Source organism: Mus caroli, unplaced genomic scaffold (assembly GCF_978045245.1).
Source record: "Mus caroli unplaced genomic scaffold, Mus_caroli_1 scaffold_15, whole genome shotgun sequence".
Taxonomy (NCBI): Eukaryota; Metazoa; Chordata; class Mammalia; order Rodentia; family Muridae; genus Mus; species Mus caroli.
In genome coordinates this window covers 12,349,610-12,375,441 of record NW_028227270.1, presented here as the reverse complement: position 1 = coordinate 12,375,441, position 25,832 = coordinate 12,349,610, and the positions used below count along the sequence as shown (strand labels likewise).

The window sequence follows — 25,832 nt, the reverse complement described above, 5'->3', positions numbered from 1 at the left end:
TTAAAGGCAAAAAGATCTATAGATCTTCTTAGTATGAAAGTGTGGGGAGTTCAGTAGACCCTACAGACTCATTGTCTAGTTTCAACAGCCTAATTCTGCCTCCTTCTGTGTCCCTCTACCCCACACACGTGTCCCTCCATTAGGATTCAAGTAAAGTCAGCATAATAATTCCTTCATATGAACTTCAGAGTATGTCTAAAAGCAGATTTTTAATTAAGTTATTATTAAAATGATTATAAACTTATCTCATTTCTTGATTTCTTAACATCAATTTTTCTCTTCTTTATGAAATAATGTTTGCTTTTAAACAAGGTTAACAGGTTAAACCATCTGCCTTTTCATTCTCTTTGAGACCATTAAGTTCCCACTTATGTACAATCTCTGGAAATGTTTGGTTGAAAATATCTGGGTCATATATTCTTAGAACTTTTCATTAATAAGACCTTGCTGATTGCTCCATGGGCATCTGCCTGAGTTTTCCAGTGTTTCTCATTCCAATCAAAGCTTAATCATGTTTTAAAAAATGAGAACAGCTCATTGTCCGTTTGCTTTATTGTAATAAAATTTAAAAATAGATATGTACATACATATACTTAAGGTACACCTCACAGTGATTTAGTATATGTATACATTATATAATAGTTATTACGGTATAATTAGCCAACATTTCTATCTCCATGTGATTCCTTTTCATTGTGTGTATGTATGTGCAGGCATGTGTGCACGCATGCATGTACATGTGTAAACTCTTGTGTATTGGTAATGTGGGGACAGTTGACACTGCTCTAAGCAAATTTCAAGGAAATAATTTGGTACAATTAACTATATTATATGTTGTCCCTATAACTTATTGATCTTAAAACAAAAATGTAGTGCTCTTGGATGAGACTTACCTATCTCATCCTTACTATAACCTAAGGAACCACCATTATGCTACTTGATTCTACAGCTTGTCTTTCCATGTAGAAACATGACTTTATAACATTTGGTCATTCCACTCAGCTGAGTGTCCCCCTGGGACATCAATGGAAAAATTTGTTTCTCTTTCCTGGCTGAATAAAATAGCAATGTACAGGCATACTATAATTTCTCTATCTATTTACCTGAATGTGGACCTTAGATCATTTCCATGCCATGGGCATTGTGATTAACACTACAGTAATTTCGAGGTGAAAGATACTGCCTTTCATGGAGTTTATTCAAGGGATGAAGGGTTTTCCTTTTTTTTTTCCCATATCTTCAATGTTTATTGCAGCTATCCTAATACATATGAGGTACTGCCTGTTAATGTCTAGTTATCTGCTGTTTAGAGAGATTGACTACTTTCTCATGTATGTAATTGTTATTGGTATGCCTTTTTTAGAGAAGCATTTAGGCTATTACCCATTTTTAAATTTTATTTGTGAATGTATATATATGTATATATGTGTATATGTATATATATTAATATGCCTTACTAGCTCAATAACTGGGCAGTTCCTGAACCTCCCCATGGCTAGCACACACTCGAGTGAGTATAATTTCTTTTACACTTAAAAATAACATTTTCCATGGCACTGGGAATCAAACCTCAGACCTCATGCATGTTAACGCCGTGCTCTACCACCTGAGCTATATTGTCAGTCTGCTAGACCTTTTGGAAAGCAAATGGAGCCACATACCTTTTCTTTGAAATATTCCAATTTCTCTTTGAATATAGACTACCTAAAATAGAAAAGAAACATCCAATGAATCCTTTATTAATTATAGATGATGCTATGTACCCGACACTATATCCACACCTTGTCTGTGTTATATAATCATGACAATCTGGTACAGGACAAATGTGGTTCCTCTCTAGCACTGGGAAATCTGAGGTCTAAGAGCTGAGGAATATGCTAAGTCAAAGCTTTATTACTCATTTTAAATGACATATTGATTCTACTTTTAAGCTATAGAAGTTCCTTGAATGTTTTGATACTGATAACCCTGTATTGGTTAAGCTGTTTGAAAACATGTTTACCATTTCATAGCTAGAATACATTTTTATTGCATTTATTGTTTCTTTCAGTGCAGATGCTCTTAGCTCAGTAATAACTCCGGCTCACCTGTGCTCTTTCAGTTTTATTGCCTGGGGTTTCAGAGGTGCAGCTGGCGAATCACCGGCAAGACCAAGATCATGGCGCTTCTCTCCATATTTTGTTTTCTTTTGGAGCTTTATGTTTACAAGCATTGAATCGTTTTATGAGCTAATTCTTGTACATGATTTGGGATAAGGTTCCCATCCCATTCATCGTCTTGTGGAAGTCTCATTTCACTGGCACAATTTACGGTTGAGACTACCTGTCTATCAAAGAACGTTCTTGGAACATTTGTTAAAATTAGTTGACCATTTATGCATAGATCTCTTCTGTGTTCTGTTAGTCTCTATTTCTGTGTCTAATTCAACTACTATACTATTTTTGATTACTGTAAGCTTTGAAATTTAGTCGAAGCAAAGAGGTGTGACACCCATAGCTCTGCTTGACTATTTAGAGTGTTTTGTGGCTTTGTAAAACTTTTAGACATTATTCCATATCTGTAAAAATGACACTGAAATTTGATGAAAATTCTATTGAACCTATAGATTAATCTAAATGCTATAGACATTTTAATAATATTAATTGTTCCAATGCACTATTGCGTGATCACTTTCCATGTATTTCCTTTTAACTTGTTCCATCAATGTTTATAGTTTTAAGTTTTTAGAGTTCTATCACCTGTCTCATTTCCTTAGTTACATTTATTCCTAAGTGTTCCAATTCATTTTAGTGCTGTTATCAGTGGAATTTTAAACAAATTTATTTTTGAAAGTTTTTTTTTTTTTTTAGTTTTCAAACTACATGTATACATTCTCAATCAAACATCTATGTTAATTTTATACCCTGTATTTTACTGAATTTACCATATAAATTAATAACAGTTATTTAGTGGCATCCTTGGGGTTTATATGTTATTATTAATATATGAGCATGATATAATGATGTGAGTATAAGATCATGTCACCTACAAACAGACTATGTAGCTTTTTGATTTCCCCCTTTTGGCTCAGATGGTTTAATTTACTTTCCTTATACCGTCGCTCTGGCTAGGACACTCAGAACAGAAACTCAACAGAAACAGGGAAACTGAGCATCAATACTTTGTTCAATTTTTTTTTTAATTCCAATTTTAATGGTTGAGTAATGATGTTCTCTTTAAGCTTGTCAAAATCAATTTCCATGACATTAAACAGTACTTCATCTATCTTAAAATACTGAGTTTTAGTCATAAAGGGATGTATAAATGATTGTAGTTGCTGTGAGTTCATGAATGTGAGAGTCAGGTCATCCTAAAAGACATCTCACCTGTCCTTCCTGTCCTTACATCCTTTCTGCATCCTTTCGCACTATGATCCCTGGTCCTTTCTGATGGGGAAGTTAATATTCCATTCAGGGCTGAGCACTTAGTCTCTAATTCTTTTTACTTTGGAGAATTATTTATTTCTCCATTGACTTCTGTCTTCCACAAAGAGTCACTTCTCTGACCAAGGCTGAGAGCAATTCCGGTCTATGAATGCACACATAAATATTTACAAGGAAATTTGAAAGCATGACCAGACCCTTTAGCAAAATAACAATAGGTGTGGTTACATATACAAGTCCCACAACAAATTAAGCCAGCAATCCTGGTATAGATACAATAGCTGATTGCCAGGCCCCACCCTTATTGAAAAGCTATTGGCATGTGCCAGAATTGTTCTTCCTTGAAGTTTTAGCTATTAGTATGTTTCCCATGGTTTGGATTCAGTAAGTAAACTCACACCCATGCATGTACCAGCATCATTAACTGAAACCAGTCAGCTACTCCTGCCCACCCACCCCGAAAAAAAGGGGACCATTAAATTGGGTGAAAGACATGTTAAAAGAGGAAATAGAAAGATTTTGAAGGGACTTGAAGGGGATGTATATGATCATATTTTATTGTATACATGATGAAATTGTTAAAGAAACATGTCTACATTTGTTACATACTTTTCTTCATATGTTGAAATAAACACAAATCACATAATTTTCTTTCTTATCATCTTACTATGACATGTACAATGTACCTAAAAGGTCCATATGTTTGAGTGTAAGCTCCCTCAGGCAGGAGTATCCAGGCCCTGCCCCCAGACTACTCTACTCTACATCTACATCTACTCTTAGATGCAGGCAGCCAAGCTCCACCCTACAGAGAAAACCAGCCCAAGGTTAAACCATAAAATCTCGCCAATCCCTGAGCTTGCCCCAAGATCAGGCCACAAACTTGCACCTATCCCAGACCACCCTGGAAAGTTCCACCTTCCATGAAACCCTATATAAACCCTACCTTCCACTCAGTTCTTTGCTGTTTCTTTCCTCACAAGAGGGAGACAGCCTCCTGTGTTTCCCCCAATAAATCTCTTGTGTGGGGTTTATTTTGCTGTGTGCCTTTGTGGTATTCCTTTGCTCCTAACTGCCAGAATACCTTTCCCCTCAGAGCTGTAACACTAGCTTTGAGCATCTCATCTCTAATCAATGGTACTATTTTAAGAGGTTGTGGAACCTTTGGGAAGTGGAGCCTAGGTGGTAGAGATAGGTCACTAGGACAGAATACATAAACTATATCCATCTCTGTTTCAGTTCATGGTCTAGCTGGCATGTGAGGTCCTCTGTCACATATTCCCATATACTTAGCGTCACCTCATCATACTTTTCCCTTTTGATAAACTAAAATTCTCCTGAAACCATGAGCCAAAATATATCTTCCTCTCTTACATAGTTTCTATCAGGTATGTTGTCCCAAAAATAAGAAAACAACTAAATAATTTCTGTTATTATAGTGTATCATATTTATTGATTTGCATACACTGAATGTCACTTAAATTCCCATGAGAATTCCCACGTGACAGTGTTGAATGGGCCTTTCCATGTACTGGAGTATTTGGCTAAGGATTTTATTCTATACATCTGGATTATTACAAGAGTCCACCTCAGGGTTTCTCACTGGCTCATTACCATGTTTGTGGATGTATATGAGTCTTTCTAGTGTCTTACTGGTCCATGATGCATCAGAGAGGATGGAGCATGGGCAGGGAGGTCTGGTACCAGACCAGAGATGAGGAAAACTAAAACTGAGTCAGATCAGAACTCACATCTCAGACCAAGGCTTAAAAACTTACTGTCACATTTTAAACTTGGTTCTTTGCATATGGTCTTAAGATTGGTTAGAATCTCATGAAAAGGGAGTTGCACTATTGCATTTTAGTTTAAACCACCATACTATGATATGTGAAAACTCAGTTTCAAAATCAGGCTTTCACTCTTACAAATAGGGTGACTATGGACAGTCTAACCTCTCTATATACCTCATTTTCCAGATCTGAAAAACAGGAAAATACTGGAATTTCATAAAGTTTTTCTGGGGACCAAGCAGCTGTCTGCATATGGCATATAATCCAACAAATACAAATTTGCTAAAGAAGGGATTGATTATATATTATGTTACTATTTTTAAAGTTCTAATACTAATAAATATGGCTATAGGCTTAATATATGTATCCTTTTCTTCATAATTGATCATGGAAATAATTGACAGTGATGTGGACACTTAAGCTAAGAGCAAGAGTATTACTCCAGCTTTCTTAGTACAGAGGGACTGAACTTTCTCTGTCTCTTCCTCTCATTTTCATGCCCTAGTTTTTGTCCCTTTATTTTAGATTTCTAGACCTGGCTTATTATTATAAATACTTTCTTACTTAGTTGGTGATCTTAGCTTTTTCTTAACCTCACACTTATAATAATATTTTATTGATCATTTTTTAATTAAAAGCAAGCACAGTAGATTCTTTGTATTTCTGTTAAGATTGTGTTTTGATAAGTCATTCCTCAAGAGATAGATTTTCTTTTCCCACATAGCGCCAAGAGAATAAGCTGGCTGGCTATTAATCTAGGTTTCTAGGAAGACATGACCTAAGGACCAAATATTAATAAAATAAAATAAAATAAAATGAAAACCCAACAACAAATGGTATTCCCTACAAGAGTGATTCTATTACTCTACGCCATCTTGTAGTAAATAATTGGGAGTTAGCCATGTCGTTCCTTCAACATTTTTCCATCTACAAAATAAAATCAACTTCATTTTTCAGTGTCAGACAGTAAAGTGCAGTGCTATTTACAGAAGGTTAATTGAATTCTAGAGTTACAGATAGACTTTATTATTAATGAGAGTATTATTGAATGAGAAATACATTTTATTCCTTTAAGGAAAAATTTTTGGAAGTTTTGGAGAGTTACAGGAAATGGATTTAGAAAATGCCAGTGTTTCTATCTCTATATGTTTGAGTAGAGCTCCGTGGATGCTAGAGAGCTATCTGGCCCCTTTGTATTAATCTGAGGTGCAAATTTTCTTTGCTTATAAGCAGTTCAGGCTACAAGTGCATTTTCTACATTGGTATGCAGATATTCATTTGAAAATGTATTGTGCTAATTCAGCACAATGTCCTTTTCACTAGAAAAAGGCTTTAGATTGGTGGTTTTCAACCTTCTTAATGCTATGACCCTTTAATACAATTCCTCATGTTGTGGTGATCCCCAACCATAAAATTATTTTGTTGCTACTTCATAACTGTAATTTTGCCTCTGTTATGAATCAGTGTGTAAATACCTGATATACAGAATATTAGATATGCTACCTTCAAAGGGGTCACAACCTACAAGTTGAAAACCTCTGTTTTAGTTATTTATGTCTATTGCTTTGACTTGTCAGTTTTCTATGGAGATATTTGGGTAATAGTAGTATTTAAAGAAAAACCATATATAATCAGTAATGAGATAAAGAGAAAATTTAGCAGGCTGACTGAATCTTATTGATGATTCTCAATTATTACTTTGATACATTAGGATTTTCTTGAGCTATAAAAGAATGGCAGGTAGAGGCAATCTACCACTGATACTTTTTACTTCGATTCCAAACATGGTCTATAGTTCAGTTAACCTGACCTGTTAAACTGGATCCTAATCCTTTAGGAGTTTATTTGAGTTTCAAAATTGTCTTATTTTTTCCATATATTGAGATTAAGCCAAATATTACTCTTGCAGAACTTGTTATGCAGAAATGAATTTGACAGGAAGAAAGGAATGTATTGAGGCAGGGATTGAGTAAACGGTTACTCTCATCTTAAGCTGTCCTTCTAAAGCTGCCCATTGGTTTAACAAGCCAACCTTCTCAGAGCTCTAGCATGAGTCCCCCAGGAGTGCTGGGGGTCTGAAACTTTTCATTCTTATCTTATAATTAGGGTGGAAATAATCATCATTGTGTCCACTCACAGGTGTCTCTCACATACACAGATGATTGAGCTTAGGACCCCTTGTAAATGCCAAAATCTGCAGATGCTTAAAACCCATTTTTAAAGTGGCTTAGTAGGGAGCCAGAGGGGTCAAGGGTTACAAGTCCTTAGAGCTCTTCCAGAAGACTCAAGATCAGGTCCCAGTACTCACCTAGGGTGGTATATAGCCATCTGTCACTACTGCATTGGTGTAAACAGAGCCCTTTTGGTGACCACAAGCACATATAAATATAAAAAAAATATACTCACCACACACACATAGATAAAAATAAAAACATATATGATAAAGCATAAGTAGAAAGACCATGGAAAAGACCATAAGGTCTCAACCCTATTGGCAAGTAAGTAATACTGAGGATGGCAGAAATAATCTTCCATGGGAAAGAACATACCAGTTAGTTATCCAATGCTAAATCGTCATCTCTGAAAAGGTGCATGCATGTAGCGTTATGTAGATTGAGCAGGTTATATTTAAATATATATATATATATATATATGCATGTAACAACAATTAGTGGGAAAAAAGCCGTGAATTTGAAAGGGAGCAAAGGAGAACACTGTATGGGAGCATTTGGAGGGAAGAAAGGGGAGGTAAAAATGCTTTGATTATATTAAAATATCAAAAATAAAAGAAAAATAGATAATCATCCTTCAAATGGCATAGTAGATACTTATAAGCCATGCAAAGTCTCCCATATACTTTGGATCATATCTACTATGTATAACATATAATGCATTATAAATCTCATATATAATACATATGTACATATATAATGATCAGAGATTAATGACAAGCAAAACATCTTATATGTTCACTATGGGTGATTTTTAAATATTATTTCCTACCATGGTTGAATACACAGATGTGAAGCAGATGTCTAACTATATTCAACTCAAGGATAGATTAAATCAATCTGGATAGCTGAAAATTTCAAAGAATCCTTGTTTATGTGGGCAAGCTTCACACCTAACATATTAGTAGTTATGACATATCAAATACTATTACTCAATTTCCCAGAATTTACAGTTGAAACTGGGATCTATATTCTGTATATCTACATGACTAATTCACTTCTTCAACGAGGTTTAGTTAACATGGTTTCTTCCCAGCCCCTGGCTGTGTGGCAGGGATACAGAGATTGTGTTAGCAGGCTCCCTTCCCTTCAGATATAGCCATGCTTCCAGGCTATCCAAGGGGATACAGTTAGTATACATTTCTGTCCCCAGAACTGGGATGGGGAGACAGATGGACCCTGGACAATTGGTGACCTAAGCACCAATTTAGTATGACTCACAAACAGATTCATCCATTTATAAACTTAGGAGTTGCATTCCAATTGCATCAACAATGCAACCAGGTGGGAGCCATACTTTCAGGACATGAGTTGGGGTGTGTGTGTGTGTGTGTGTGTGTGTGTGTGTGTGTGTGAGAGAGAGAGAGAGAGAGAGAGAGAGAGAGAGAGAGAGAGAGATGGGTGAGGCATTCATATGCAAATCACAATATTTAAAGGAAGATTTTCCATATAAAACTTAATTTTTATGACTTTATAAAATAAATCTTCAAGATTATTAGATTATCAGCAGCTACAAAATTATTTATTTTATAAATGCACACACATATATATGATACAGGCAAATGGTTTGTTACATACTTTTTTTAACTAGGTATTTTCTTCATTTACATTTCCAATGCTATCCCAAAAGTCCCCCATACCCTCCCCCCTACTCCCCTCCCCACTCCCACTTCTTGGCCCTGGCGTTCCCCTGTACTGAGGCATATGAAGTTTGCAAGACTGATGGGCCTTTCTTTCCAATGATGGCCGACTAGGCCATCTTCTGATACATATGCAGCTAGAAACATGAGCTCTGGGCGGGGGGGGGGGGGGGGGGGGCAGGGGGGGTACTAGTTAGTTCATATTGTTGTTCCACCTATAGGGTTGCAGACCCCTTTAGCTCCTTGGGTACTTTCTCTAGCTCCCAAAGCTGCAAAACACATGAAACTCAAGAAGAATGAAGACCAAAATGTGAACACTTTGCCCCTTCTTAGACTTGGGAACAAAACACCCATGGAAGGAGTTACAGGGACAAAGTTTGGAGCTGAGATGAAAGGATGGACCATCTAGAGACTGCCATACCTGGGGATCCATCCTATAATCAGCCTCCAAACACTGACACCATGTATACACTAGCAAGATTTTGCTGAAAGGACCCAGATATAGCTGTCTCTTGTGAGACTATGCCGGGGCCTAGCAAACACAGAAATGGATGCTCACAGTCAGCTATTGGATGGAACAAAGGTTTGTTACATACTCTTAAAGAAAAGAGAACAACAAACAAATTGAAAATGAAAGCATGCAAAACTGGAAGTAATAGTGAGTAATAATACATTTAATGCTAACCCATACTAAGCAGCAATTATTACAGAATTCTTTCAAGTATAACTTCTTGAAATGTGCTTATTCTCACAGTAAAGAGAGTTGTATTAAAATTACTTGTCTGCTAACTATTCAATGGATGTTAGTTAATTACCATAGAGAATTTTAGTTTATTGTCATCTAAGAGATTCATGTTAAATTCTCTCAAATGCTTCCCAGTTTTCTGTCTTTTAATTGTAAGTGTCCTGAAGCTAATTCTGAGGTATTTCTAAGTACCATTAACAGTGAATGTTGTCTCACCAACATGAATACCAGTGACCAAAGATAACAATAATGGTCACATTAATGTGGACAGGGAAAGTGTAGGTGGCTTCAACCCTATGGAAATAACTCTAGGCAACAAAGGAATTTGTAACATGTAATATGTAATTATATGTATGTATGTGTATATATATGCATGTGTGCATACACACATACATATACATACACATAATTACATATTACATATATATTGTGTATCATACACATATACGTATATGTGTCTGTTTGTGTAATGACGACTAATGAAATAAAGAGGGAAAGATTCTGAAAGAGAGCAAGCAGTATTTGTGAGAAGCTTTCCAGAGAGGAAAGAAAAGGAAAAAAAATTATGCAACTATATTAGCTCAGAAATAAATAATTTTAAAAAGTGAATGTTTCATTTTATTTTGACTTTTATTGTTTAGAAGTGAAATGTTATTGTTTTTAAAAGCTAATAATTAAGAAAGATAAAAAAAAAACAAGGGCATTACCAATAATAACTCCCAAGGAGTTTGGATATACCCTTCCAGAATTTACTATGACTATATGAATGCTTAATTTTTGGATGTGATTATTTTATGAACATGGAGTTCACTCTATGCTCTCTTCTCACTCAGCATTATACAATAATCCTATATTCATAAATTCTTCTGCAGTGTTTTAATACCCCCCCCAGTATTCTATCACTTGATATACCAACATTTGTTAAGCCAGCTCTTCAGAGAAGCAATTACAATACACTCAGTATTCGTTACTATGAATGAGCTGTGATAAATGTCTTTGTAGCTGGATCTGTGCCAAATTATCCTATTAGACTATTCTAAGCTGTTAAGACATTGTTTCTCCAATGTAAGTGCACATATGAGTCTAGACTATTAATTACTTTTATTCACGGGCTCTCGTCATGAAGACAGTGACTGAGCAAACGTGGAAGAGGTCCTTGATAGTTGCATATACCCTCTGGGATTCATTCTCACAGAGGAACTCTGGAGAAGTGATGGCTTAGAAACACTGGAAATATTATCTTCCCACTACTAACAAAGTGTCGTTTGGGGGACAATAATATTCAGATGACTCTAGTAGTTAGATTTCTATTCCTTTCCAAAATAAGGTAATTGAGTGTTCCACCTTGTGGTTGATAAACTCTTATTATTTTTACTTTCAAAGCATAATTGAAAAATATTGTTCTGTTGTGTGAAAAGGCCTCATGCTATACAGTGTTTTAAGAAATAAGATGTTAACATCAACATCAACTTCTTTGGGGTTTTTTTAGTATAAAAATAAAATCTATATAGATAGCTTTAAACTGACAGGCATTCCCCTACACTGGGGCATCGAGGCTTCACAGGACCAAGGGCCTCTCCTCCCACTGATGAGTGACAGGCCATCCTCTGCTACATATGCGGCTGGAGCTTATGTATACTTCCATGTATACTTTTTGGTTGCTGGTTTAGTCTCTGGGAGCTCTGGGGATACAAGTTGGTTCATATCGTTTTTCTTCCTATGGGACTGCAAACCCCGTCATCTCCTTGGGTCGTTTCTCTAGTTCCTCTAATGGGGACCCTGTGCTCAGTCCAATGGCAGGCTGAGAGCATATACCATTTGACAGGCACTGGTAGAGCCTCTCAGGAGACAGCTATATCAGGCTCTTGTCATCAAGTACTTGTTGGTATCCAAAATAGTGTCTGGATTTGGTGACTGTATATGAAATGGATCAGCTTCTGGATGGCGTTTCCTTCAGTCTCTGAGCCACACTTTGTCTCTCTATCTCTTCCTATGGGTATTCTGTTCCCCCTTATAAGGGGGGACCTTATATAAGTGTCCACACTTTGTGTCCACACTTTGTGTCCACACTTTGGTCTTCCTTCTTCGTGAGCTTCACGTGGTTTGTGAATTGTATCTTGGGTATCAAGCTTCTTGGCTAATATCCACTTCTCAGTGAGTGCATATCATGTGTGTTCTTATGTGATTGGGTTACCTCACTCAGGATGATATCCTCCAGATCCATCCATTGCCTAAAAGTTTCATAAATTCATTGTTTGTAAGAGCTGAGTAGTACTCCATTGTGTAAATGTATCACATTTTCTGTATCCATTCCTCTGTTGAGGGACATCTGGGTTCTTTCCAGCTCCTGGCTATTATAAATTAGGCTGCTATGGACATAGTGGAGCATTTGTTCTTATTACACGTATTTTCTGGGTATGTGCCCAGGAGTGGTGTTGCTGGGTCCTCTGGTAGTACTATGTCTAATTTTCTGAGGAGTTGCCAAACTGATTTCCAGAGTGGTTGTACAAGCTTGCAATCCCACCAGCAATGGAAGAGTGTTCCTCTTTCTCCACAATGTCACCAGCATCTGCTGTCACCTGAGTTGATCTTAGTCATTCTGACAGGTGTGAGGTAGAATCTCAGGGTTGTCTTGATTTGCATTCCTCTGATGACTAAGGATGTTGACAATTTCTTTAGATGTTTCTCAGCCATTCGATATTCCTCAGTTGAGAATTCTTTGTTTAGTTCTGTGCCCCATTTTTTAATAGGGTTATTTGGTTCTCTGGAGTCTAACTTCTTGAGTTCTTCATATATATTAAATATTAGCCCTCTGTCGGATGTAGGATTGGTAAAGATCTTTTCCCAATCTGTTGGTTGCCACTTATCATTAGTGTCTCAGTGGGACTTAAAAACTTCTATCTCGTTAGGCAGTGGTGGCGCATGCCTTTAATCCCAACACTTGGGAGGCAAAGGCAGGTGGATTCCCAAGTTTGAGGCCAGCCTGGTCTACAGAGTGAGTTCCAGTACATACAGGGCTATACAGAGAAACCCTGTCTCAAAAAACCCAAAAAGAAAAAAGAAAAAAAAAAAGAATTTCTATCTCCTGATTTAACCATAAGCTGTCATTAATTCCAATGGTTTATGTAGACCTGTTCTTAGCTTAGTTTACTTTTTAAAATGAGTGTGAGGTTTATGAAGCTGTGGTCATTCAGTGTTCTTTTCTAGCAATATACAAAATATCAGTAACTGTGCCTATTAAGGTAGTGTTGCATAGTAGTGTTTAGTCTCATATTTAATTAAAAGAGCTTTGGGGTTGGATTTTGAATTTTAGCATGATCAGCCATTCTAGTTTTTTGAGAACATAGTATTTCTCTGTATATGAAATTTGAAATCCCATAGTTATAATATCCAAGAAAGGCAAGGCAGTTTTGACTTTACTTTGTCATAGAGTTGTTTGGACAATATATGACAGTGTGTATATAAATATACTTTATAAATTCAAGTACAAATACATGTATATATGTCATATACATATATACATACACACACATATATAAATATATATATATATATACACTCTCATATACTGTGTAAGCACAGTATGTGTATACAAAATATAATTTATGGATATAAGTATAAATATATACTATAATGTACATACATACATATATATACACACTTGTCATATACTGTATACATATGTATACATATATATGTGTACCTATGTATGTATATATGTATGTGTGCATATGTGTGTATGTATGTATATATATATGTGTGTATATATATGTATATATATATGTGGGTATATGTGGGCATGTGTATATATCTAATATTTATGCATAAAGTGAGAAAAGGAGTGTTATCTTGGGATTTTTGTGCAAATTCAAGGAAGCTTATGTGAAACATAGCACCACTTGATAAATACTCAGTAAATATTAGTTGGACATTATTGTTGATAACATTGTTTTTTAATAATATTATATACCTCAAAGAAAAGACTTATAAAATCCAAAGCTTTATATGTAGGATTTGTAATAAATGAACCCTTTATTTTAGTTTTGGCCTCTGTGTTATATTTTGGATTCCATTTGTCACTAAAGTAAGACAATGCACTCCCACTTTCAAGACAGCTATCAGGAAGAAATAAATTTTTTATTTGGAAATCAACAAGGAAAACAAGCACTGAAGGCAACATAATGCTATGAAAATTATATAGGGGATTTTCTTGGCTTCTAACGATGACAGCTGCAATTATTTTGAGTGTTAGATGTTTGTGCCCTACAAGCTTCATATCTGGGACAGGACAAGATCCTGAGATGTAAGTACTATTAGCTCAGACTCAGAAGGAATTATCTCAGTTTTTTTTTTTTTTGATTAAAAAAATCAGTTAAGAAGCCAGGCATAGTGGCGCATGCCTTTATTTCCCAGCACTCAGGAGGCAGAGGCAGGCAGATTTCTGAGTACAAGGCTATCCTGGTCTACAAAGTGAGTTCCAGGATAGCCAGGGCTATACAGAGAAACCCTGTCTTGAAAAACAAACAAACAAACAAACAAAACAAACAAAAATCAGTTAAATGTGTTTAAATATCTTAATATGATAAAGAATTAAACAAAAATTCTAAAACTTGTTCTAGATGCTCTGGAGTTGCTGTGATCTAAATTTACAACAAAAATGCTAACTTTCTGGAAAGATGCTAGCTCCCTAGGTGAGTCTTCACTTATAACACTCAAAAGAAAGGAAATTGCCATTTGTGATTGCTTAAGCCATGCAGGCAGTCAGCTCTGAGTATCCCCACATGTATGGTCTCATTTGATTCTTTTAGGCCATTAGACTATTTGGTAAATCAGTTGTTTCTGTAGAAAAAGGTTAAACTACTTTCAAGGAGCACAAGTATGTGTGGGAATGCAAGGATTCCAAAGCTCACTTCTCCATTGAAGCACAATGCAGCATTGGACTACTTCATGATTTTGAACATATAATAAATATTACTAGGGCAGACTTTTCAGCTCCTGAGAACTCATTATATTCCTCATGGTATATTTTCCCTCAACTACAATCAAAATATTCAGTTTTTTTTATTTTAGTGTAGATCTTCTTTGCCTTCACATGTAGATAGCATAGGCCAAATTTGTAAAATCTCGGTGTAGTTTAAATTCTTGTTAGGCACTCAGATTTTCCTTTATAACTTTTAAATTTCTCCTCACAACGTCTTCTTTTGACATGTTCCAAGAAACCTGAAAATGTGTGTTATAGATGGAGTCCTACCCAGGAAATAAAAGATAAGAGTCATGAACTTGCCATGGTGCCACATGCTATTTATTATCTGTCACACAGAAGGTGGTGAGAGAGGGCTTGGAAACTCAGTGTCAGCCTCCTCATTTATATAGAAATAGCCCTTCTGTACACAAATCACAAAAGGACTGAGAACAAACTCGGGGAAACAGCATCTTTCCCATAGCCTCAAATAATATAAAATATCTTGGGGTATCTCCAAACAAAAGGCTTATATGATTTAAAACTTCTTTTCAATAAAGCAGTTGAAGAGGAAATCAGAGGATGGAAAGATCTATGCTCATGGATCCATATGATTAATATACTAAAAATGGATATACCACTAAAAGCCACCTACAGATTCAAGACAGTCTCCATCAAAAGTGCCAACACAGTTCTTCACAGACCTCGAACGGACAATTCTCAGTCTCATATAAAAACAAACAAACAAACAAACAAACAAACAAACAGAAAAACAGATTAACTAAAACAATTCTGAACAATAAATCAATTTCTGGAATTACTACCATCCTAAACCTGAAACTGCACTACAGAACTATGGTAATTAAAATAGCATAGTTTTGGCACAGAAGCAGACATCTTGATCAGTGGGATTGCATTGAAGACCCAGATGTATGTCCACACACATATGGACAACTGGTTTTTATAAAGAAGCCAGAACTTTACCCTGAAAAAAGACAGCATCTTCAAAAAATGGTTCTGGTCAAATTGGATGGTTGCATGTATAAGAATCCAAATAGATCTAGACTTATCACTTGAATAAAATTCAAAGTGGATTAGAGACCTCAACATAAAATTGTATAGACTGAACCTGATAGAAAGGGGGAATGGTCTTCAAATCCTTGTCACAGGAAAAGACTTTCTGAACAACAACAACAACAACAAACAACAACAACAAACAACAACAAACAACAACAAACAACAACAACAAACAACAAAATAGCAAAGCACTAAGATCAATAATTGATAAATAGGACCCATGAAGCGAAGAAGCTTCTGCACAACAAAGGACTCCATCGTGCCGACAAGGTAGCAGCCTATAGGATGGAAAAACCTGTTACCAGCCATACACCTGATAGATAGTTAATGACCACAGTATATAAAGTACTCAAGAAACTAGATATCAAGGAAACAAATAACCAAATTAAAATGGGGAACCAGACCTGACCAGAGAATTTTCAGGAGAGGAAACTCAAATGGCTGAGAGACACTTAAAATGTTCACTATCTTTAGTCATCAGGGGAATGCAAATCAAAACGGAGACACTTGCTTATTGAGCACATTCACTGCTTCTCTACTCATAATATGCAGACATTGGAAAAACCTTAGCTGTCCCTCAACCTCAACAGATGAACAAAGAAAGGTAGTCAGTTTTCAAAGATAGAATATTGCTCAACTGTTAAAAATGACATCATGGAATTTGCAAGTAAATGAATGGAACATGGGGTGGGGGTGGGGGGCATCATGAAGGAAGTAACCCAGATCTAGAAAGACAAATATGGAAATGTGGTATGTATTGCTTATATGTGGATATTAGCTGGTAAAGTTGTAACCATAGAACCAAAGAGACAAACATTTTTGGTCACTTTTTTTGTTTGTTTTTTAATGAATTATTTTATTTATTTGCATCCCAAATGTTGCCCCTCCTCCCTGCACCCCTCTCAGAGTTCTTCATCTTATTCCCCCCCCCCCCCCCCGCCTTCGCCTCTGAGAGGATGCTTCCTTTTACCCCAAGGCATCTCCCTTCTCTGGCACATCAAGTCTCTACAGGATTAGCAGCATCCTCTCCCACTGAGGTCAGAAAAGGCAGTCTTGTGCTACGCATGTGCCAGGGGCTGCAAACCAGCTCATGTGTGCTCATTACATGACTGGTGACTTAGTCTCTGGGAGCTCCCAGGGGTCCAGGTTAGTTGACTCTGTTGGTCTTCCTATGGGGTTGTTATTCCCTTCAGCACCTTCAGTTCTTCCCCTAACTCTTCCATAGGCTCCCTGACCTCAGTCCAGTGGCTGGCTCTAAGTATCTGCATCTGTCTCAGCTGCTGGTCCTCTTGGAGGACAGCCATGCTAGGCTCCTGTCTGCAAGCACAGGAGCATCAGTAATCGCATTCGAATTTGGTGCCTGCGCATAGGATGGATCCCAAGTTGTGCCTGTCAGTGGTCAGCCATTTCTTCAGTCTCTCCTCCATTTTTGTCCCTGCATTTCTTTTAGACAGGAACATTCTTTTAAAAAAAATCACTCTTTTGAGTTTATTTCTGGAATTTCTTCCACCTTGATGTCTTTAGGATCTGTTCCCTAAAGACAACCATGGCATACTTTTGTTTGTTTGGTGTTTCATTGTTTTCATATTTATTGTGTTTTTGCATTGAGATTTGCATGTTAGTTGTGATGGACAACCCTTACAATTTGATTCCATAGCCTTCAAAATAAGCGGCCTTCTTCTGAGGTATTGAGTGGTGTTGATTTATTTTAAGCTGGCCACAGTACTATACTTTTTCTGTAGCTTCTTTGGTTGCTAATCATAAGTTTGGGTAAAAACAAACAAACAAACAAAAACATACTATATTTGATAGAGAAGCTCACTGGGTTTTGGCTTTACACCTCTGACTTTACCTGTGTTGTTGGACATTAGTTGGCAGCTAAGAACTCATGTCTCCTGGTAAGCCTGTGTTATGGCTAAATCTGGGCTCAGTTCCTTCCATTCGAGCTAGTAACATAGCTGAGACACAAAGCACAAAGATATTGGGCTTGATACATGCACACTCGTGCATGCAAACACATATATGACTGATGATATAGCTCAGTGGGTGGAATCCTTACCTAGCATGTATAAAGATTCAATCCCAGTATTCAAGACTCAACCAAAATTTTAGAACTGGAAAATTAAAGGCAGGCAGGTCAGAAGCTCAGTCCTCGTGTAATTAGCAAGTTTGAGGTCAACATAGACTATTTGAAACCCCATCTCAAACAAAAACGTGGGGGGGGGGTCCCCAGATATGGTGGCACATGTCTGGAATCTCAGTTACTCCAAGGACTCTGACAGAAGAGACATTAAGTACTATTGAATATGTGGATATCCTAAGTCAGACAGACCCTATCTCAAAATTGAAAGCAAAACAAAACAAAACAAAACAAAACAAAACAAAACAAAACAAAACAAAACACCAGAACATTAAAGGTTATAGATGTAATTCACTGGCAAAGCATTTGCCAAGCACAAGTGAGGTCCTGGGTTTGATCCCAGCACTGGGAGAACGAGTAGAAACAAGGCAATAAATAAACAAATAAATAAACAAAACAAAAATGATTTGAAATTATTCAAAAAGAAAGTAAAGATAAAATTTAAATAATTTAAAGATAGAAATCAGAAAAAGGGAAAGATATTTTAATTGTTTAAGAACAGAAAAGTATAAATATAACCTGCCCCCCTCCCCCAAGGACATATGTCACTATATAATGGCACATACTAGGACTCCTATTAATTCTGTGGACTTTGTTTAACTTTACCTTAGGCCTCTGAGGAAACACTCCACTCCTGTAATGAAGAAGAGGACCCTTTTCGTGGAATGGAGCCCTATCTCGTACGGCGACTTTCTTCCCGCAGCATTCAGCTTCCACCTCTCGCCTTCAGACAGTTGGAACAAGCAGACTTGCGAAGCGAATCAGAGAACATCCCTCGGCCAACTAGCCTCCCCTTGAAAATCCTGCCTCTGATCGCAGTCACATCTGCAGACTCAAGTGGGTGAGTGCCTTTGGTGACGGTACACATTGTTCCACGGTACACATTGTTGATGGCGATTGTTATGTAGGTTACTTTAGGGTTTGCTTGGGGCACACATTGTTTGATTTGAGAAGGACAATGAGTTTTGAATCAGAAACAAAAGAAGAATGAAACGGTTTCTTCTGGTAACATCTGTCTCTGTGTGGGATGAGACATTTTAGCTGAACCATTTTCCAAGAGAATGTTGAAAAGTACTGGGTGACTGCTTAGACGATTCCAGGAAAAGGAAATTGTACCCGAAAAACATTGACTGGCCATAAGTGGTTTTTACAGTTCTTAGCAAGTGATAACTAATGGATTAATTATCACGTAGGCAGACACAGGCAGACACTGTAGGTAATAATTCATTGAGACAAAATGAATCTGGAATTAAGACTATACTACACTGTAATTAGGATAAATGAAGATATGCGATTATATTCATGAGCCTAGTAATTTGGCCTCTGACACTCTAAGCTATTACCTGAATGCTATTTTAGCACTTATCAGTATTGATATTAATAAATCAGTTTCATTTAGCCTCAGTAGTTAGAATAGAGTCAGCAAAAGTCTGTCTGGCGCCGTGTACCTTCCTACTTTGGTAGAGTGAGTACTTCTTATGTTTTTGTTTTTTTTTTAATCTGTTTGGCAATGGATAATTTTCTCTTTAATGGTAACATTGGCCCATGAAACAGTGAAATGAGGCTAGTGGACATATCTACTGTTTTCTCACCTGGTTAGCTGCATCTTAAAGAAGTTTGGATGAAAAAGAAAGTGAAAACTAGAAGCTCATAGGTACACAGACTCCCAAGTATTTCCTACGAGATGCCAGAAAAATCACTCGTGCTACAGAAAGGCCTCTTGTTCATCCTCTGCAGGGTGAAAGACATTCCTAGGGATGGTACTTTCCAGATTTACAAAAGAAAAAAGGCATGTGCTCAAAAGAAATTTGTCTAGTAATTCAACTCTGAAAGTATTGAGTTTAGCTTCTTAAACTGTTCCTTACCATTCCACAAACCCAGTGATGTTTAAAAAAGAAAGTAAAATCAATTGCTGCTAAATAAGAAGATCATAAATTCTCACTTTCTTAGAGTGGAAAAAGGAAATATGCATTATTATATTCTTCTTGATCAATTATACATAAGGAAAACTGTGTAAATAAATATCGAGCAGTTTCATAGTATTACAGGCAGGAATTGAGTACGGCAGCCTAATATGAGAATTCTTTGTAAAAGGACTGTAGCTCTGAACTTGATTTGAATCAGCTTCTCTGGTGTCCACTGATGTAGAGAAGGGGGATTCAGACACCAGGACGTCAGACAGTCCCAAGATCAATTCTAGTTGATTGTCTTGGAGATCACCCAGAACACATTTGTTATTCTGTTTTTAACATTAGTTATTCTTATGATTATGGTTTATTTCAATGATCAATTTTAAAGAAAATTCAGCCAAGAGAAGGCCACATGGACACCTGGTCAGACTCAACCATCCAAAAGTCCCCTCCCAAAATAGAATTGGAACTGCTCCATCCATGAGTTATAACGGATCACTAGTGAGGTTTTCCCCAGGAATCCTGCATAGAACTCAGTATCCAGATTTTCCACTGTGAGAAGTCACCCTCTCTTCTTCCTAGGAGCCTAGGAGGTACCAGTGCAGACTTCCAGGAGAAAAGTGGGTGGGACACAGAAACCACAGTGTCTGTATGAATGGTTTGGGCATAAAAATCCATACCTGCCATATAAGGAGTGGGGAGAAATTAAACCTACAGAAGGGAGTCCCTAAAAGACAGCTCAGGATCCCTCTTTCAAAATGACCTTTTAAAATTCAACAGTCATAGCCCTAATGAACTCTTTTCTGTACACAAGGTGCATCTTAGAATAATTGCCTTGCTTCCTCCACACTTGAGGAGGAAGGCTTTCTAATTAAGTTTCACTAGACTAATTTAAGTTCCTGATATACTAAATTAATGTTGGTATCTGAGACGTTTGGTGGATAACTTGATTTCTCATTTCAAGGTCATGTACTTTTAAAAGAAAATGCTGAAGTGTACTTAATATCATCTCTGTATAGTTTGATAATGTGTATAATTAAAAATCTTAGGTAAGAGCTAAACATATTTAATTAAATTTGAATGTGTTGCTCAAAACAAACAGAGTCCCCAAGTGGCAAGAAACTTAAGGATTTAAGATGCCAGCATCCTAGAACTTTGGTTGTTTCAAAATTTGTTTTTCTCTCAATGAAGAACCAGAGACTTAAGTTCCAGTGCAATATGATAAAAAAAATAAATGTGTATTTTACAAAGAGACAAAGATGACTTTTTGTTCCAAATGACAGCCAAGAGAAGCCATGAAGAATAGCCAGTGAACAGAAAACAGAGACAAGAGTGTTATTGAAGGGACTGTTATGACCTAAGGAAACAAAAATAAGTTTTGAATTAAATACCAGGTGTCAGGAAATTAAGGAATATAAATTCCAGAAGTTAGAAATTAGAAATGTTTCTTTGCTGCCCTTAGAACATTAGATTCCTTCCAATCATGGAATCATGATATCGTGGTATCAAAGAAGGGATGGGGGAGATTCATGTTACTCTCAATAAGTTGATCAGAACCCAATTAGCCTTTAGTAAGGGCTAGTGTATGGGTGCATGTGTGTGTGTGTGTGTGTGTCTGTGTGTGTATGTGTGTGTGTGTGTCTGTGTGTATGTGTGAGCGTATATGTGTGTTTTGTTGTGAGCACAAAATAGGATTGTTAAGACTGGATACACCAAGAAGCTTGCACCCACCCATCTGCTAGTGTTCCACGTAGGGTAGGATTTCTCAAGTACTCTGGACATTGATTGACCTTTGATTAGCAGCTTGAAAACATATAAAGTTAAAGATGAAGTAGCCTGGACTACTGTGGTTTTATATACATCTTTACTGATTGAAAGGCATTGGAGTTACTTCTAGCTTGGTGATGTCGTGACTACAGCTCTGATGAAACATTTTGAAGCAAATCTATTATAGATATGTGGCTAATTCCTTTCAGTTCTGGAATGGAGGCTCACTGGATATTCATAACCACTTGGACCAGAGAAGGCTCTGAATCTCTTGCCCCTGTCAGCAATATACATTTACCCAGGACTTCATCTGTTCTAACAATTTCAACCAATGTATAAAAATTCTCTATTCCAGCCACTGTTTATGCTGATGAACAGGTATCTTTTGGTTTTAAAGATTTCTTTTGTTTTTGTTTTTAAATTTTTTATTCACACTGTAGCTTAAGAAGGCATTGCATTTCATAATGGTTGTGAGCCAGCATGTGGTTTGCTGGGATTTGAACTCAGAATCTCTGGAAAAGCAGTCAGTACTCTTAACCCCTGAGCCATCTCTCCAGCCTTGTGAACAGGAATCTTAATGTAGTTTAGTTTAGATTTTCATTATGAATAGTGTTATTGTTTACATTTTGATACATTGTTGAACATTTTTGATATCTCCTTTGTGGCATATGCACTTGAATAATTTTCTAGTTTTTTTTTTTCATTTACTTGTTAAGTTTAAAGAATCCTTTAGGTAGTCTAGACATAAGAGTTGTATTAGACAAATGTGCTATGGCATGAATATTTTCTCATAGAGATCAGTCTGAATTTTTATCTCCTGTTTGTTTTTCAACATGGTGGGCCCTCAAAAGTGTGAGCATTTGCACTTGACAAAACAAAAAACAAACAAACAAACAAAAAAACCCAGAATATCAGAATATCGTAAAGAAATGAAAGAGACCTGGTGCAGTAATGACAGAAGGTAGGAGGAAAGAGAAAAGAGGAAGATCAGAAAGCGGGAGAAATGGCACAAAAGAGAATATTATGTGTAGGTTCTGCAGACAGGCAGTAGACCCTGCTTAATAAGGAAATAGCAGCTGGTACACACACCACTAACTCCCAGGGTAAATTCCTCTGGGGAGAATGGTTGTTGGCTCCTGGGATGGTGGCTAGTGACACCTGGGATACACAGGCAGTGGAGATGCAGACAGAAAAATGCTGAGGATGAAATTACACCATGCTTTGGGGGATTTCATTGTGATTAGACAAGGGCTGGGGTTCTGTTCTGGGTGGCTTGGCTGTGAGTTCTGCCTTCTCCTTCACCAGCATTGCATCTTGGGAAAGGACTTCAAGTGCCTGTCTCTATAAGGGTAGAATAGGAAAATGGGTTTTCTCCTTCCCTTCGTAGGTTAGTCTCAAAGGCAAAATGGTTACAATTGTTTTGTTTTGTTTTTTGACATTTTGTATGTGCTTGATAACAACAAGAACTTCCACTCCTATACTCTTTGGGGAAAGTATTGGAAAAAATAATACTTGTTGTATGTAATATGGTCTCACTTTCAGAAGCTAGCTGGCTTTGAAGAGCCTCTACTAATAACTTTGGGGTAGAGATAGATGTTGTAGTAGATGTTGGAGGGAGGCTGACTTTTGCTTCTGATTCAGAGAGTCACCACTACTGTGGGATATATATATATATATATATATATATATATATATATATGTGTGTGTGTGTGTGTGTGTGTGTGTGTGTGTGTGTGTGTGTGTGTGTGTGTCAATAAGGCTTCATCTTGTTTTAGAGTCATTGGCAGGTGACAGTCCTATTTAGTTGTGTTTGCAATGACAGTAGAGGTTGTCCTTCCAGTAAAATTCTATAAGTAAAAGCTGATTTCTCCATGTTTCACACTGTTCAAAACCCCCTGAAAGGAATCATGAGTCCCAGCTGGCCCCCCAGAAACTGATTTATGTTTCCTGAGTGGCTCATGTACCCCAGGTACCCTAAGAGGAGTTTAGCTTGACACATACAAGGCACAGGAAGGTAGAGGAAGGAGAGGGAGGAGGTGCTAAATCTTTCTAGTCATCATTCCCTGCAGCATTGGCCATAATAAAGAAGAGCCAAGGAACAAGTTGTTCCCTTGTGATGGGATGACACAGCTCTGGATGGATGCATAATATCCAGGCCTATATGTGGGAGGAGAATATTACGAGCATTTCTTCATCACTGGCGTCCTATTACCTGTCTGGAAGAGTACACTGGGTACATTAATATCACTTTGTCCTATTTTTAAAAAATGAATAGAATTTAAAGGAAGAAATGATCCCTCCTGAGGATTAAATAGTGCATGGAAGAATTATCTAGTCACATAAAGTTCACTTTATGAGGTTCTTACAGACTTATTTCCACGAGTGGTGTGTCATTCGCACAGGGGGTGGTCCCAGATGCCAGTTAGATGATGAAGTCTTTGATCGAGTGCTCAATGCCTAGTCCTCTTGAGTACAAAGCATACACCACAGTGAACACACAAAAAATAAAAATAATAAAACTTTTGGCATTTAGTGACTCAACTGAAATCCGAATAAAAGGTGAAAACAAGGAAAACAAAAATCTGCTTAGAGCAGACACCTCTGTCTTTCCACATCTGTACAATTCTAATGTGTAAAGATATTAGCAGTAGGCATTTTGTCTTTGAGGTATTTTATTTGTAAAGATTGATAAAACTAAAGGGTTGTATGCCCCAGCCTCCTTGTTGAGCCTACACCTTCATATTGATTGTGCGCTCATGTATTGGGAGATTCATTTCCTAGGGTCTTATTGAACATTATATATAACATCTATAATCTACTGGGCACAGCTGCTGTGAGAGATTCAGGAGCCGTGTATCATTCTTGAGCTGAATGTGGTTTTAAAAATGAATAACTGAAAAAAGATAAGAAGCAATATACCTAACAGAGTTGAAGTCACAAGCAACATAGAAGAAGCATAATTCTTGTGCCTCTGATTTATTTAATTTCAATTTATTTACATAATGGTCTATGCTAAAAGTTTTAAGATTAATCACCAAACATCATAGCCTTTCTATTCAATTAAGTCTCGTCTACTTTGGCTTTATAACTTGTGATATTTCAAGACTAAAATTAGTTTCAGAATAATGGAGTACTTTCTTCCTACTATGTTTATTGACAACATTTTATTTTGATAATCAGTAGCAATTTGTGTTTTTAATCTAAAATAAACAAAACAAAATTCTGACTTCTTTTCTTCACACATCATAGACTCTCTGAAGAGTTCACATTATCTGCCATGTTCACAGTTTACAAAATAGTATGATAATTACCCAACTGTAGTGTCCTTTCTTCACAGTGTGATTCAATTTTTTTTTTATTTTTATTATTGCAGAACTTCTGGTATCTGCATTTAGGATTCCCTGTCTGTGTAATATACCATGATATTTTACTTAGTTGTATAATGTATTGGCTTATAGCAGGAAGTAATTTTATTTATAAATCAAGATGTTGTAGTTCATGGTCTCCAAAACACTAAAGAGGGAAGAGGGTGTGAACTCATTACACTCTAGCATCTGGTAGGAATGGCTAATCATTTCTTGTGCCAGCTTGACTTGTTTAAATCATATAAGTTGTTTTGGAGTCAGATACTTTCCAGCAGTGAGCCCACCGAAACACTTACTTCATTGCAAAACATGGGAGAAACATAAATCACTCTATATAATGCCAGACACTCAGGAGGCCAAGGGGCTAAAAACGTGGGCAGAGGTAAAAGGGAATCAACAGCCCAGACATGAGTGGAACTAGTATAGATGTCAAAAGAAAGGTTTTATCAAGAGAGAGGAGACATGATCATCAGTATATACACATGGATAAACAGAAGTATGCCCATAGAGGCTCAGGTAGGAGAAAATACAACCGCCTTCCCTCAGTGTGTCCCAAGGAAGTGATTCCTCAGAATACACCTGGTTGGGAAGAAGTTAGGATGTGAGCTCACCCTCCAGTAAGAAGGCTGGAAAGGAAGGGGCGTTTATTCACCCTGGAGAGAAGAAACTTCTGCAGAACTTCACTGAGCAGGAGAACAACGAGAGTGCGATTTAAACAAGAGAGAAATGACAGAGCAAGGTCAGGTCGAGACACTGAAAGAACACACACACAGAGGGAAGAACCT

General features: G+C 37.0%; 1 protein-coding gene across 1 annotated transcript in view; it reads left to right on the top strand.

The window, feature by feature from the left end:
* Pde4d (phosphodiesterase 4D) overlaps positions 1–25,832 on the top strand; it is a 1,452,168-nt gene that overhangs the window by 549,275 nt on the left and 877,061 nt on the right. Inside the window, exon 4 of the mRNA XM_021180268.3 lies at positions 18,617–18,846. Within this exon, the coding sequence (XP_021035927.1) occupies positions 18,617–18,846 (230 nt within the window). The remainder of the gene's footprint in view (positions 1–18,616; positions 18,847–25,832) is intronic.